This window comes from Lithobates pipiens, unplaced genomic scaffold (genome assembly GCF_037356315.1).
Source record: "Lithobates pipiens isolate NorthernLeopardFrog02 unplaced genomic scaffold, aLitPip1_a1.2 Scaffold_35, whole genome shotgun sequence".
Classification (NCBI taxonomy): Eukaryota; Metazoa; Chordata; class Amphibia; order Anura; family Ranidae; genus Lithobates; species Lithobates pipiens.
Genome location: NW_027507811.1, coordinates 9425322 through 9439351, shown reverse-complemented (window position 1 = coordinate 9439351; position 14030 = coordinate 9425322). Strand labels below are relative to the sequence as shown.

The window sequence follows — 14030 nt, the reverse complement described above, 5'->3', positions numbered from 1 at the left end:
GGATCAGGTAGATATGACTGAGGAGATGTTCTCTGTGGAGGTCCCAACCAGCCGGGACTTTTCCCCCCTCTTCAATCAAAGGTTCTTTGGTCCTCCCAGATCACTTCTACATTTACACAGCCTTGTCAGAAGAGCAGGAACCAATGGGGGACTGGGAGGTCCATGCTCTTCACACAACCACAAGCCTAGGCACTGGGTCATGTGATAGACAAGAGGGTCAACGTTCTGACTTGAAGACCCTTTACCATAGAACAAGTGACCATAGACCTAGGCTTCTGGTGATATGCAGCACTGGAGGGAACTTGGAGCAGGATTTCCTTCTGGAAAGTTGTGTTTCAGTTTTATGTTACTCCTTACTTATCATCCCAATAGAGTTTTATGGTAACATTTAGCTATAAGTCGGCTGGAAGAAGAGGAACCAACCTAAGAAAGTCTCAATCTGTGTTATCATATCTGTGCTACTGTAACTAGGAGTGACCCACAACCTAATACTGCCAGCTAAACCACAAATAGGGTATCAGTACAGGGAGGGGACCGTCGTCAACCTATTATTGGCTGATATCACTCAGCTCCCGCCCTACTCTGGACCAATCAGCGAGCAGTAACAGAGCAGAGATAAGAGAAGAATATATTATGGGTCACCTGTGCTGATCTCTGTAGGAGTGTCCTCCTCTTCGAATGTTCCCATTTCAGCCTCCTCCACATCCGTCTCTTCTGCTTCACTCTCAACTTTTATTTTAATCAGATCTTCATCCTAAACCAACAGAATGGCAGAAAATAACATCTGTAACATAGAAGTATTTATGATGTGAGATCACATAGAAAATATAATCTTGTAGAGTCCACACATCATCTCCACATGTCAGAGTGTTCAATCACTTTATGTTCCCGACCCTCAACTCCACCTACCTGATGATGGTGCGGGATGGTGAGATCTTCAACTGTACCTACCTGATGATGGTGGGGGGTGGGGTGATCTTCCTGTGTGGAATCCAGAGGACGGGGACATCTCTCTGGTGGGTTTCTCTTATTAGGTGGCTCCATCATATCCTTGTGTCCTTCAGAGAGCTCCTTCATCACTCCATATTCCTCATCCTCCTCTTTATATTCTTCTTTAACAACAATATTGTAATCCCCGAGGTTTTCAATCTAAATATATATAAACAACATTTATTGTAACAAACATACTTGCGTATAAAACATAACTACCAATAATTGTTCCTCATTTGCCCGATGATGGTGGGGGATGGTGTGACCTTCCTGTGTGGAATCCCGGGAATACAGAGGACGGGGACATCTCTCTGGTGGGTTTCCATTACTGGATCCATTCTCCACGATTATGACGCTGTCCAGACACATCCCTTGTCTGTTACTGGATAATGTCCCAGAATTCCCAGAATCCTCCTCACCTCTCCTGTCAGCAGCTCCATCATCTTCTTGGTGACTTCTAGAATCTTCTCCATGTTGTGTCTCTCAGGTTTTAGGGAGTCACATGGAGGCACTGTGATGGTCATATGATCACCAGACTTCACCAGAGGAAATCTCTGTATTGGAGAACCAATAGGAACATCATGTTAGAATCCCAAAATCCTCCTCACCTCTCCGGTCAGGTCTGTGTTTTATTAATAGAGATAAGAGTGATGTCATGTGACCTCCCAGAATCCTCCTCACCTCTCCGGTCAGGTCTGTGTTTTATTAATAGAGATAAGAGTGATGTCATGTGACCTCCCAGAATCCTCCTCACCTCTCTGGTCAGGTCTGTGTTTTATTAATAGAGATAAGAGTGATTTCATGTGACCTCCCAGAATCCTCCTCACCTCTCTGGTCAGGTCTGTGTTTTATTAATAGAGATAAGAGTGATTTCATGTGACCTCCCAGAATCCTCCTCACCTCTCCGGTCAGGTCTGTGTTTTATTAATAGAGATAAGAGTGATGTCATGTGACCTCCCAGAATCCTCCTCACCTCTCCGGTCAGGTCTGTGTTTTTATTAATAGAGATAAGAGTGATGTCATGTGACCTCCCAGAATCCTCCTCACCTCTCCGGTCAGGTCTGTGTGTTTTATTAATAGAGATAAGAGTGATGTCATGTGACCTCCCAGAATCCTCCTCACCTCTCCGGTCAGCAGGTAGATGATCTCCAGGGTGAGGTTTAGTATCTTCTCAGTCATGTGACTCTGGTCCTCCTCCATCCTCATTGGTCATATGATCTGTACAGTTTTCCTGTCAACCAATAATTGATAACAAAGAATGATTTGGGCTGTACTGGTTGTACAATATTAGAATGGGGATGTATGGGGGATACAAATACAAAATAACTATAGGAATAAAGCCAAATGGTGGGTGTGGCCAAACTGTGCTTACAATGGGAGGGGCTTAAAGACCAATTGAATTCTTTGAAGTGTATTTTTTCCTAAAATTGCATTTTAAAGACCGCTGCACAAATACAGTGGAACCTCGGATTGCGAGTAACGCAGATAACGAGCGTATCGCAATACGAGTTAATATTTTTTTAAAATCCTGACTCAGGTGCAAGCTTTGTCTTGCAAGACTAGCAGGATTTAAGCCTCTGCAGTGTGCAGTACCGCATTTGGCCAGAGGTGCGCACAGGGGGGGGCGCTGGTGACACTTAGAGCCGTTCGGAAATACTCCGTTCCCGAGTGCAGCCGAGCGGTCTCCAAGTATTTCCGAGGCTCTCCAGCGCCCCCACACCTCTGGCCACCTGTGGTATTGCCTGCCATAGAAGTCAATGTGGAACCAATTATCTTCATTTCCATTGACTTCTATGGGGGGGGAAACTCGCTTTGATATGAGAGTGCTTTGGATTACAAGCATTCTCCTGGAATGGATTAAGCTTGTAATCCAAGATTCCACTGTACAGTGTGACTTAAAACATTGCAACAATCGCCATTTTTTTCACTAGGGTCTCTGCTAAAAATAAAATATATATAATGTTTGGGGCTTCTAAGTAATTTTCTAGCAAAAAACACAGATTTTAATTTGTAAGCAACAAGTGTCAGTAAAAGGTTTCGTCTTTAAGTGGTTAAACTGCCCTTATTCATAGACCAAAGTTCATCCCTTTGATCTCTAAGAGAACCCCCCAATACAGTTTTCCCACCCAACCTACCCCTCAGTACATTTCCCCCCTCCCAGCCCAGCCCTTTAATACAGGTTTCCAAGTACAGACCTGCCATTCCACCTATCCCCTCTGTGACGGAACCGATCCCACACTCCAATCGAGTGCTTCCGTCACTATACCGATTCCTGAGTCTGAATATAGATATCAGATATTCCAACCGCTCACAAGCACAAAACAAGGCGACACTTGCTTAGCTGCTCAACATGGACTGATTTATTAAAACCAAAATGCTAAGTATTTATAATACAGTAGAAGACTAAAACCTAACCTAATTAGCAGGAGCTAATTATCTAAATCAACACTCAGACTAGTTGACTGAGGGATAAGACTTTTCGGCTCCTAGCTCACTAACAATTCAATAAACATTACCATAAACATCAACACAGAGTTAATTGGCTCCTAGCTCACTAACAATTCAATAAACATTACCATAAACATCAACACAGAGTTAATTGGCTCCTAGCTCACTAACAATTCAATAAACATTACCATAAACATCAACACAGAGTTAATTGGCTCCTAGCTCACTAACAATTCAATAAACATTACCATAAACATCAACACAGGGTTAATTAGCCCAAATGTGTGGAATACTATTACAAGCCAGACTAGACTCATTTACATTATAAAAGCCAACAGACAGGTGGTGGAGTTCATGACATTAGCCACTAACAGTGTATGTCCTAACAGCATGAGACAACACACATTATATATACATATATACATATATACAGCATTGAATCTGAACTAGCACAGATTATAGTGGGTTTCTCATTCACCCTGTGCCCCTTAAAATCCAGGGCCCATAATCAGTTGGCAAGAGGCTCGCATTCAGTCCTCTTAAAAAGCCTGTGTCCCGGCTAGGTCTGGCACACCCTCAGTAAAGATACCTCATAATTCAGAAAGCCTCCAGTACAGACGACCCCCCCAGCATAATTCCTTAGTACAGACACCCCCTCTATACAAGTCTAACCCCCTCAGTAAAGACACCTCATAATACAGACGGCCTCCAGTACAGACACCCCCCCCCCAGCATAATTCCTTAGTACAGACACCCCCTCCCAGCATAATTTTTTCAGTACAGACACCCCCTCCCAGCATAATTCCTCAGTACAGACACCCCCTCTCTCCAAGTCTAACCCCTCATTATAGACACCTCAAAATACAAACATCCTCCAGTACAGACACGGATCAAGCTCCTTGAGGCGATTCAGTTCGCAATTTCAGTGCTATACAAGTCTTCCTTCATTCATTCAGACACCCCCCCAGCATAATTCCTCAGTACAGACAGCCCCTCTATACAAGTCTAACCCCCTCAGTAAAGACACCTCATAATACAGACGGCCTCCAGTACAGACACCCCCCCCCCCAGCCTATTCTCTCAGTATAGACACCGCAGTACAGAATCCCCTTCCAGCCTACTTCAGTATAGACTAGAGATGCAACTAACGATTATTATAACATAAAAACCGGGGTATCTGGCGCTACCTATGAATAAGTAAAAATTAGATAAAGTATAGAGTAGAGATACAAAGTGAGTATTTTTATAGTCCCTAAAAATACCAGCAATCTCATAAAATGCGCTCTATTCTCAGATATCCTATTCCCACTCTAATGGGAATATTAGCCTCTATCAGGGACAAGGTTCAATAATCCCAAAGACTGCTGGGCGCCAAAAGCTCTATGTGATTTAACCAATGTGAACCCCTATGCGACTTTAACAATAAAAATCACATAGATAATCTTTGGGGGAAAAAAAAATACTGCGCTAAAGAAATCTCTCAACAATCAATTTAAATATCTAAAGGCCGCGGAGCGCTCCGCGGAATTGCGGCATGTGCCGATCCGAGCGGGGTGACCCGTTCGGATCATGGATCGGTGACGATCCGTTGCACCCCTAGGGACGGCGGCACGGAGGGGGGGAGAAGAGAGGGGGGAGAAGAGAGGGGTACGGTGGCACGGAGGGGGGAGAAGAGAGTGAGGAGAAGAGAGGGGGACGGCGGCACGGAGGGGGGAGAAGAGAGTGAGGAGAAGAGAGGGGGACGGCGGCACGGAGGGGGGAGAAGAGAGTGAGGAGAAGAGAGGGGGACGGCGGCACGGAGGGGGGAGAAGAGAGTGAGGAGAAGAGAGGGGGACAGCGGCACGGAGGGGGGAGAAGAGAGTGAGGAGAAGAGAGGGGGACGGCGGCATGGAGGGGGGAGAAGAGAGTGAGGAGAAGAGAGGGGGGACGGCGGCACGGAGGGGGTAGAAGAGAGTGAGGAGAAGAGAGGGGGACGGCAGCACGGGAGGGCAGCGGTAGATACTAAGCACTGCCACTGTGACGCATCGACGCCCAGCACGCAATATCTAAAGGCTGCGATTGATGCGATGTAATGCACACCTATAAAGCATATAAATCAGGAATTTCAACCGCGCTCACAATTACAAAAATCTAAAAAACAAAATATATCTAAAACCTATAACAGAATAATATGTATACACTATAACTAGTCAAAAATTATAATATAAAAACACAACTAAGTGAATAATAAGAATATACTCTATAACTCATACAATAATCAATTGTACAGAAAAAAAAAAATATATATATATATATATATATATATATATATATATATATATATATATAGTGCTCAAAAATTATATATAAGCAACAGTTCCTCATAAAGACGTAGTAATGAGCATACAGTGGTAAAGGGCACAGAATTTTTTGTGAACAATCAGAAATATTATGAATAAAGTGCTCAAAAATTATATATAAGAAAACAGTTCTTCATCAAGATGTAATCGTGGGCATAACAGTCCAATAACCAGTGTTTCTTCTCAAGAAATCCTATGCGGGTACAATCCTATGCGGGTACAATCCTATGGGGGTACAATCCTATGCGGGTACAATCCTATCGGGGTACAATCCTATCGGGGTACAATCCTATGGGGGTACAATCCTATGGGGGTACAATCCTATGCGGGTACAATCCTATGGGGGTACAATCCTATGGGGGTACAATCCTATGCGGGTACAATCCTATGCGGGTACAATCCTATGGGGGTACAATCCTATGGGAGTACAATCCTATGCGGGTACAATCCTATCGGGGTACAATCCTATGCGTGTACAATCCTATGCGGGTACAATCCTATGGGGGTACAATCCTATGCGGGTACAATCCTATGGGGGTACAATCCTATGGGGGTACAATCCTATGCGGGTACAATCCTATGCGGGTACAATCCTATCGGGGTACAATCCTATCGGGGTACAATCCTATGCGGATACAATCCTATGGGGGTACAATCCTATGGGGGTACAATCCTATGCGGGTACAATCCTATGCGGGTACAATCCTATGCGGGTACAATCCTATGGGGGTACAATCCTATGCGGGTACAATCCTATGCGGGTACAATCCTATGGGGGTACAATCCCATGCGGGTACAATCCTATGCGGGTACAAAAGAGAGAATTTCCTTCACCAACACCGCGCTGATAAATGGTAAAAAACGCACGCTTACCAAATCCCAGAATCAGAAAGGCATTTGATATCAGAAATCTTAGGGGGTCATCACACAGGGACATCACCTCGTTTTTCACGTGGTTGGACCATTCATAAAAAGGCAAGCAAAGACTCCCATAGCGTAAAACCGTAAACCAAAATCTTTTTCTTCCATAATAAAAAACGTACTCACAAACATAAAGGTCAAATCAGCGTTAAGAAAAGCCGGCCGGGCAAAGCGAACGCCCCAAACGTCACGTGATTTGCGTCAAGCACGTCAAGACCACCCTACGTACGTTTCGTCAAAAGTGGCGTCGTCTGGGGCATAAATAATGTTGGATGTGGCCTGGTCCGGAAATAATACGCACTTGTATCAGAAGGACCTAGACCTCAGCTTCCAAAAGGGTGCTTATGTGCAAAAATATATAGAAATATGTGGATATGGTGCTCACATGCAACTTATGTCAGAAAAAGCATAGATGTTGGTGCATGTGAACTCATCCAGCGACATCTCACCCTCACGTATAGGCAAATCTACTCCTAAAGTGCACATGTGTAACAGATTAAATCAAACATACAAAATGCGTGTGCCTCTATCCGCAGTGAATCAGAATTATAAAGTGCAAATTATTGTAAACATAGTGTCATGGTTATGCAGTGATCTTCCTGTTTGCTTACCTCCCCTCATGTGTTCAGACTAAGAGGCCAGCCACTTCCACCTGGTGGTTTTTATAACCTCTCCTCTAAGCATGGCTCCACCCCAGGCCCTATCAGGGAGCCCTATATTAACCTGTGCACTGTGGGCCTCAGTGCTGATCAACCATTGTGTATTCTTTGTGTGTTAGCTTCCTGGTTCCTGCCATGTGCTCTGCTACTGGTTTCCATTATCGACTTTGGCGTGTCCTTGACTATCCCTGTTTGCCTGTGATCCTGACCTTTTGGCGAGGTCCTTGACTATCCCTGTTTGCCTGTGATCCTGACCCTTTGGCGTGTCCCCGACTATCCCTGTTTGCCTGTGATCCTGACCCTTTGGCGTGTCCCCGACTATCCCTGTTTGCCTGTGATCCTGACCTTTTGGCGAGGTCCTTGACTATCCCTGTTTGCCTGTGATCCTGACCCTTTGGCGTGTCCCCGACTATTCTTGTGACCTCGTGTGCTCTGCTACTGGTTTCCATTATCCACTTTGGCGTGTCCTTGACTATCCCTGTTTGCCTGTGATCCTGACCTTTTGGCGTGTCCTTGACTATCCCTGTTTGCCTGTGATCTTGACCCTTTGGCGTGTCCCCGACTATTCTTGTGACCTCGTGTGCTCTGCTACTGGTTTCCATTATCGACTTTGGCGTGTCCTTGACTATCCCTGTTTGCCTGTGATCCTGACCTTTTGGCGTGTCCTTGACTATCCCTGTTTGCCTGTGATCCTGACCTTTTGGCGTGTCCTTGACTATCCTTGTTTGCCTGTGATCCTGACCTTTTGGCGTGTCCTTGACTATCCCTGTTTGCCTGTGATCCTGACCTTTTGGCGTGTCCTTGACTATCCTTGTTTGCCTGTGATCCTGACCCTTTGGCGTGTCCCCGACTATCCCTGTTTGCCTGTGATCCTGACCCTTTGGCGTGTCCCCGACTATTCTTGTGACCTCGTGTGCTCTGCTACTGGTTTCCATTATCGACTTTGGCGTGTCCTTGACTATCCCTGTTTGCCTGTGATCCTGACCTTTTGGCGTGTCCTTGACTATCCCTGCTTGCCTGTGATCCTGACCTTTTGGCGTGTCCTTGACTATCCTTGTTTGCCTGTGATCCTGACCTTTTGGCGTGTCCTTGACTATCCCTGTTTGCCTGTGATCCTGACCCTTTGGCGTGTCCCCGACTATTCTTGTGACCTTTTGGCGTGTCCTTGACTATCCCTGTTTACCTGTGATCCTGACCCTTTGGCGTGTCCCCGACTATTCTTGTCTGCTTGTGGCCCCGACCTTGGCTTTGTCTCTCACCATCCCTATCCTCCTGTTGCCTACTGTGGGTGTGAGCTGGGGGACCCTGGGGAGCCAGTTGCAGCCAAGTCCATCCTCACCACTCGAGGCTCTGGTGAACACCTGCTGGCTCTTAGACTCCACGCCCCAGGGAATCTTACGCTCTAACCCCCAGTGGGATCTGCCCCCCCCCGTCTGCAGCAGTCAGCCGTAGGGAACACAACCTTGCGGTGCACCCCTAAACCCTACAGTGTGCATCTGTCACCTGGGCTCTAGGTGACCTGACACATAGGCTCCAAAATCTTCCTAGTGAAATACCCAACCACAAAAAAATATATTGAGTAATGCAGGCCATACACGGTCGAATTTCGAACGAATTTTCTTTTCAAAATCAGAAAATTCGTTTTTTTTTTGTGATCCGATGATGCCACCATTGATTTTCGAAATTCGGCCGACCAAGCCTTCAATTTCACCTCATGTTGCTACAGAAAAGAATTTTCTTGGCTGGGAATCTTCTTTTCTCTCTGTAAATTTTCTTTTATCTCCGCACATTTTCTTTTCTTATTACGTTTCTCGCACGATTCTCCCATCATTGATTAGAAAATCGTTCGTTTTTCTAAAAATTTCCAACATGTCCGATTCCTCAAATTTTATTTCCGCACGAAAATCGGCTGTTGCTGCAGCCGCCACTAATGGTGCGAAATTCATACGAAAATTCTTAGATACGATTTTCGAAAGAAAATTCTTTCGAAATTCGAACCGTGTATGGCCGGCATAAGACTGAAAAATAAATAAAATGATTAAAAAAATAGAAAATAGTCAGAATCTAGAAAAAATAAAATAAAAAAAAAAAGGTCTGAAAACAAGAAGAAAAAAGCACAAAACAAACAGGCACCACACCCTAGATTGAGGTGTATATAGAAAAGACCTAGAAATCATAGGCCAAAAATCCTACCACAAAGTGTAAATGTATATTACAGATCAAAAGTCTATATATAAAAAGGAAAAAAAAGAAAAAATGAAAAAAAAAATCCAAAATATAAAAATGTTTGGATAAGTGTAAAAAATATATATAACCAAAAAAAAATATATATATATAACCAAAAAAAAAAAATATATATATATATATATATATATATAACCAAAAACCAAAAAATATATATATAACCAAAAAAATATATATATAACCAAAAACCCCAAAAAATATATATAACCCAAAAAAAAAAAATATATATAACCAAAAAAATATAAATATAACCAAAAACCAAAAAAAATATATATATAACCAAAAACCAAAAAAATATATATATAACCAAAAAAATATATATATAACCAAAAACCCCCAAAAATATATATAACCAAAAACCAAAAAAAATATCTATAACCAAAAACCCAAAAAAATATATATAACCAAAAACCAAAAATATATATATATATAACCAAAAAAATATATATATATATAACCCAAAAAAATATATATAACCAAAAACCAAAAAAATATATATATATAACCAAAAAAATATATATATAACCAAAAAAAATATATATATAACCAAAAAAAAAATATATATAACCAAAAACAAAAAAAAAAAATATATATAACCAAAAAAATATATATATAACAAAAAACCCCAAAAAAATATATATAACCAAAAAAATATATATATAACCAAAAACCAAAAAAATATATATAACCAAAAACCAAGAACCACAAAAATTAAATTAATAAATTAAATGTCCATTGTTGAACAATCTTCTATTATGCAAGTCCAAAAATTATATTCATAAGGTGACTTTCCTGCTTGCTGTATACCCTTCAAAATGGACTCCCGTGCTCCCCCCACAAGGTTCCCCACTCACCAGAAAGATGCACCCCAGCTGGGGCAATTCGCCTTTAATCAGCCTGTTAAAATTCCGGCTCCTCGTCCATGTAATCCTTCACATCCAGATGGGGGGTTCCGTTTTTGTCGTGGTAATTCAGCTGCTATGCTATCCACACAGCCCCATCTACTGCTGTGCTTCCAATAAGCACCTATTTCCGTCTTAATGATATAATGCTTTAGGTTACCTCCCAACACATTCAGCCCAATGAACAGACTCAATCATCCTTCTACGTTCTCAGTTCCATGCTTCTGCCCCCCCCCCCCCCCCCCCCGGGGGGCACAACCTCGACTTTTATTATCTCCCAAAGAATGACAAAACAGGAAGTCCTGCCCCCAACAGGCAGGCACTCCCTTAGTACAGAAAATGACATCACAGGGAATGACATCACAGGAAATGACATACATTAAAAGGGGAGGGCATTCACAAGAGGAAATGCACACGCCCCCTTTTAGTCAGTATGGCGCACAGACCATAGTGCTTTCAAAGTAAACAGTATGGGGTGAGCTCATTATGATTAGAAAAAAGATTAAAAGCTTGAGACAATCTGCGGGGACGTTGCTACTGGTGTTGTCAACATACGGTACTAGTATATTAACAAGGCCGATACCAACGTCCTCTTATTAACCACTACAATACAGGGCACTTTCGCCCCCCCTTCCTTCCCAGCCCAATTTTCAGCTTTCATCGCTCTCGCGCTTTCAGTGACAATTGTGCGGTCGTGCTACGCTGTACCCAAATGAAATTTTTATCATTTCGTTCGCACAAATAGAGCTTTATTTTGGCGGTATTTATTCACGACTCCGTTTTTTATTTTTTTTTGCGATATAAGCGCAAAAAAAAGCGGAAATTTGGAAAAAAAACAACAATATTTTCTTTTTTCTATTTTAAAAGAAATCCAATAAAATCAAATTTTGTCATAAATTTAAGCCAAAATGTATTCTGCTACATGTTTTTGGTAAAAAAAAAAATTCCGTTAAGTGTATAATAATTGGTTTGTGTGATCACGGACATATGTACGCAAATGATCATGTACAGATGTGTGCAGGTGATCACGTACATATGTGTGCAGATAATCATTGGGACATGTGATTTTAGTGGGACATATGTGGGGGACATGTTTTTATTATTAGGGACATGTGTTTTTATTATATGGGGACATGTATGTTTTGGGGACATATGTGTTATGGGGACATATGTGGGGACTGTGTTTACACCAGGGCTCGACAAAACCCGGGCGCCAGGTCGCATTTGCGACTAGAATTAGCGACCTGGCGCCTGGGGCATCACAGCTGGGGGTATCCTGTCACCGTGGACCCCCCGCGGCGTGATCGCGTCGGGCTGCGCCGCCAGCGGCCGGTAATTGAGCCCCCGGCTTTGAGGCCTTCTACGATCCTATGGTTCCTTCTGGAATCTGGCGCCCTCTTGTGGTGGCCGTTGGAATTACAACCAGCAATGCTAACAGGCTGGCAGGCAGGGGAAGCTCCATCTCCTTCCCTTTACTCAGAACCCCTAAACATTATATATATATTTTATTCTAACAACCTAGAGAATAAAATGGTGGTCGTTGCAATACTGTCTGTCACACCGTATTTGCACAGCGGACTTACAAGCGCACTTTTTTTGGGGAAAATGTATTTAATAAAAAAATAAGACAACAGTAAAGTTATTCCAATTTTTTTTTATATTGTGAAAGATAATGTTACGTCGAGTAAATCGATACCCAACATGACATACTTCAAAATTGCGCCCGCTCATGGAATGGCGACAAACTTTTACCCTTTAAAATCTCCATAGGCGATGTTTAAAAAAATTCTAAGAGCTATGGGCAATGACTTGGAGACAGGCGGGGGGCTGGGGGGCATCTGCCCCTCACTCGTCTCCATGTCAGGCCAGGGACAGGTCCGGATCGCCGTCACGGACCTGGCTCCTAACTTTTTTTAGCTGGCTCCTAGATTCCAAACAAATTTGTCAACCCCCGATTTAGGCAAAAAAACTGTTTATTTCCACAAAAATGTATAAAAATATAAAAAAATATATATATATATCAAAACAAGCTACGTATAGCATATATATGTATATAAGAAAATATAGTCCAGGACTCCCACTTTCTATAACATCCGTGGCTCAGTGACCATCAGAAAAATCAGAGAGCCCACAAGCAGATCAAGATATGAGTTGGGAGATATAGAAATACATTTTTAACCATAAAAATGAAAAAATAAAAGAAAAAAAAAATATATAAAAATAAAAAAATGTAAAAAATAATAAAAAGCTGCACAAAGGGATCAGGCTCAGTTCTTACTTACGGTCACACTTCACTATAGGAAAACTCAAGTAGTTCATTTTGGTTAGTGAGCCTTTCTTAGTTGTAGGTGACCTTTAAATTCCAGTACTATCCCGTGTGCAAACTGCAATTGTAGATTCCCCTTAGGGTAGGGCCATGTATTTCGCCTTCATAGCATATGTTAAAATACTCCAGGGTTCGCTCAGTGGATGCGTTGCGTGCGTGTCATCTGCGCTCCACCATTCAAACCGGCCCGGAAGTAACGTAGTGTGCGTGGTTCCGTCAGACGCGTTTCGTCATAGACGTCTTCAGCGGCGGTCCGATTAATGATTAATGACTAACGATTAATTTGTCTGTCGACTAATCTATCGATTATTTTTTCGATTAGTCAACGACTATCCGATTATTTTTTTATTTTTATTTTTTAATGAATCTAGTGGGTTTTTTTTTTTTGATTAGCTAATTAATCCTTTGGATAACCTTGAGAGTATTGGCTGGCAGAGTATTGTATTGTATTGGCTGGCAGAGTATTGTATTGTATGGCATTGGCTGGCAGAGTATTGTATTGCATTGGCTGGCAGAGTATTGTATTGTATGGCATTGGCTGGCAGAGTATTGTATTGCATTGGCTGGCAGAGTATTGTATTGTATGGCATTGGCTGGCAGAGTATTGTATGGCATTGGCTGGCAGAGGATTGTATTGCATTGGCTGGCAGAGTATTGTATGGCATTGGCTGGCAGAGTATTGTATTGTATGGCATTGGCTGGCAGAGTATTGTATTGCATTGGCTGGCAGAGTATTGTATGGAAGAGTATTGTATGGCATTGGCTGGCAGAATATTGTATGGCATTGGCTGGCAGAGTATTGTATTGTATGGCATTGGCTGGCAGAGTATTGTATTGCATTGGCTGGCAGAGTATTGTATTGCACTGGCTGGCAGAGTATTGTATGGAAGAGTATTGTATGGCATTGGCTGGCAGAGTATTATATGGCATTGGCTGGCAGAGTATTGTATTGTATGGCATTGGCTGGCAGAGTATTGTATTGTATTGCAGAGTATTGGCTGGCAGAGTATTGGCTGGCAGAGTATTGTATTGTATTGGCTGGCAGAGTATTGTATGGAAGAGTATTGTATGGCATTGGCTGGCAGAGTATTGTATTTTATCGGGCTGGCAGAGTATTGGGTTGGGTATAACGGGACGGCTGCTTCCATCTGACCTCTCCGCTCCACTGCACAGATCAGTACAGAGAGGGGAGAGAGAAACC

The 14030-nt window shown here is 42.7% G+C and overlaps 2 protein-coding genes across 4 annotated transcripts in view; one reads left to right on the top strand and one right to left on the bottom strand.

Annotated features, from left to right (window-relative positions):
• LOC143955900 (uncharacterized) overlaps nucleotides 1-14030 on the top strand; it is a 184872-nt gene that overhangs the window by 40750 nt on the left and 130092 nt on the right. The window lies entirely within an intron of this gene.
• LOC143955741 (uncharacterized) overlaps nucleotides 1-14030 on the bottom strand; it is a 48227-nt gene that overhangs the window by 7989 nt on the left and 26208 nt on the right. Inside the window, exons 2-5 of one of the 2 annotated variants that reach the window (XM_077465861.1) lie at nucleotides 2113-2221; nucleotides 1410-1544; nucleotides 952-1149; nucleotides 643-754 (exon numbers count right to left, since the gene is read on the bottom strand). The exons of the other annotated variant lie outside the window; for it this stretch is intronic. Coding sequence (XP_077321987.1) covers nucleotides 643-754; nucleotides 952-1149; nucleotides 1410-1544; nucleotides 2113-2196 — 529 coding nt within the window. The 5' untranslated portion in view covers nucleotides 2197-2221. The remainder of the gene's footprint in view (nucleotides 1-642; nucleotides 755-951; nucleotides 1150-1409; nucleotides 1545-2112; nucleotides 2222-14030) is intronic. 2 annotated transcript variants of the gene reach the window in all.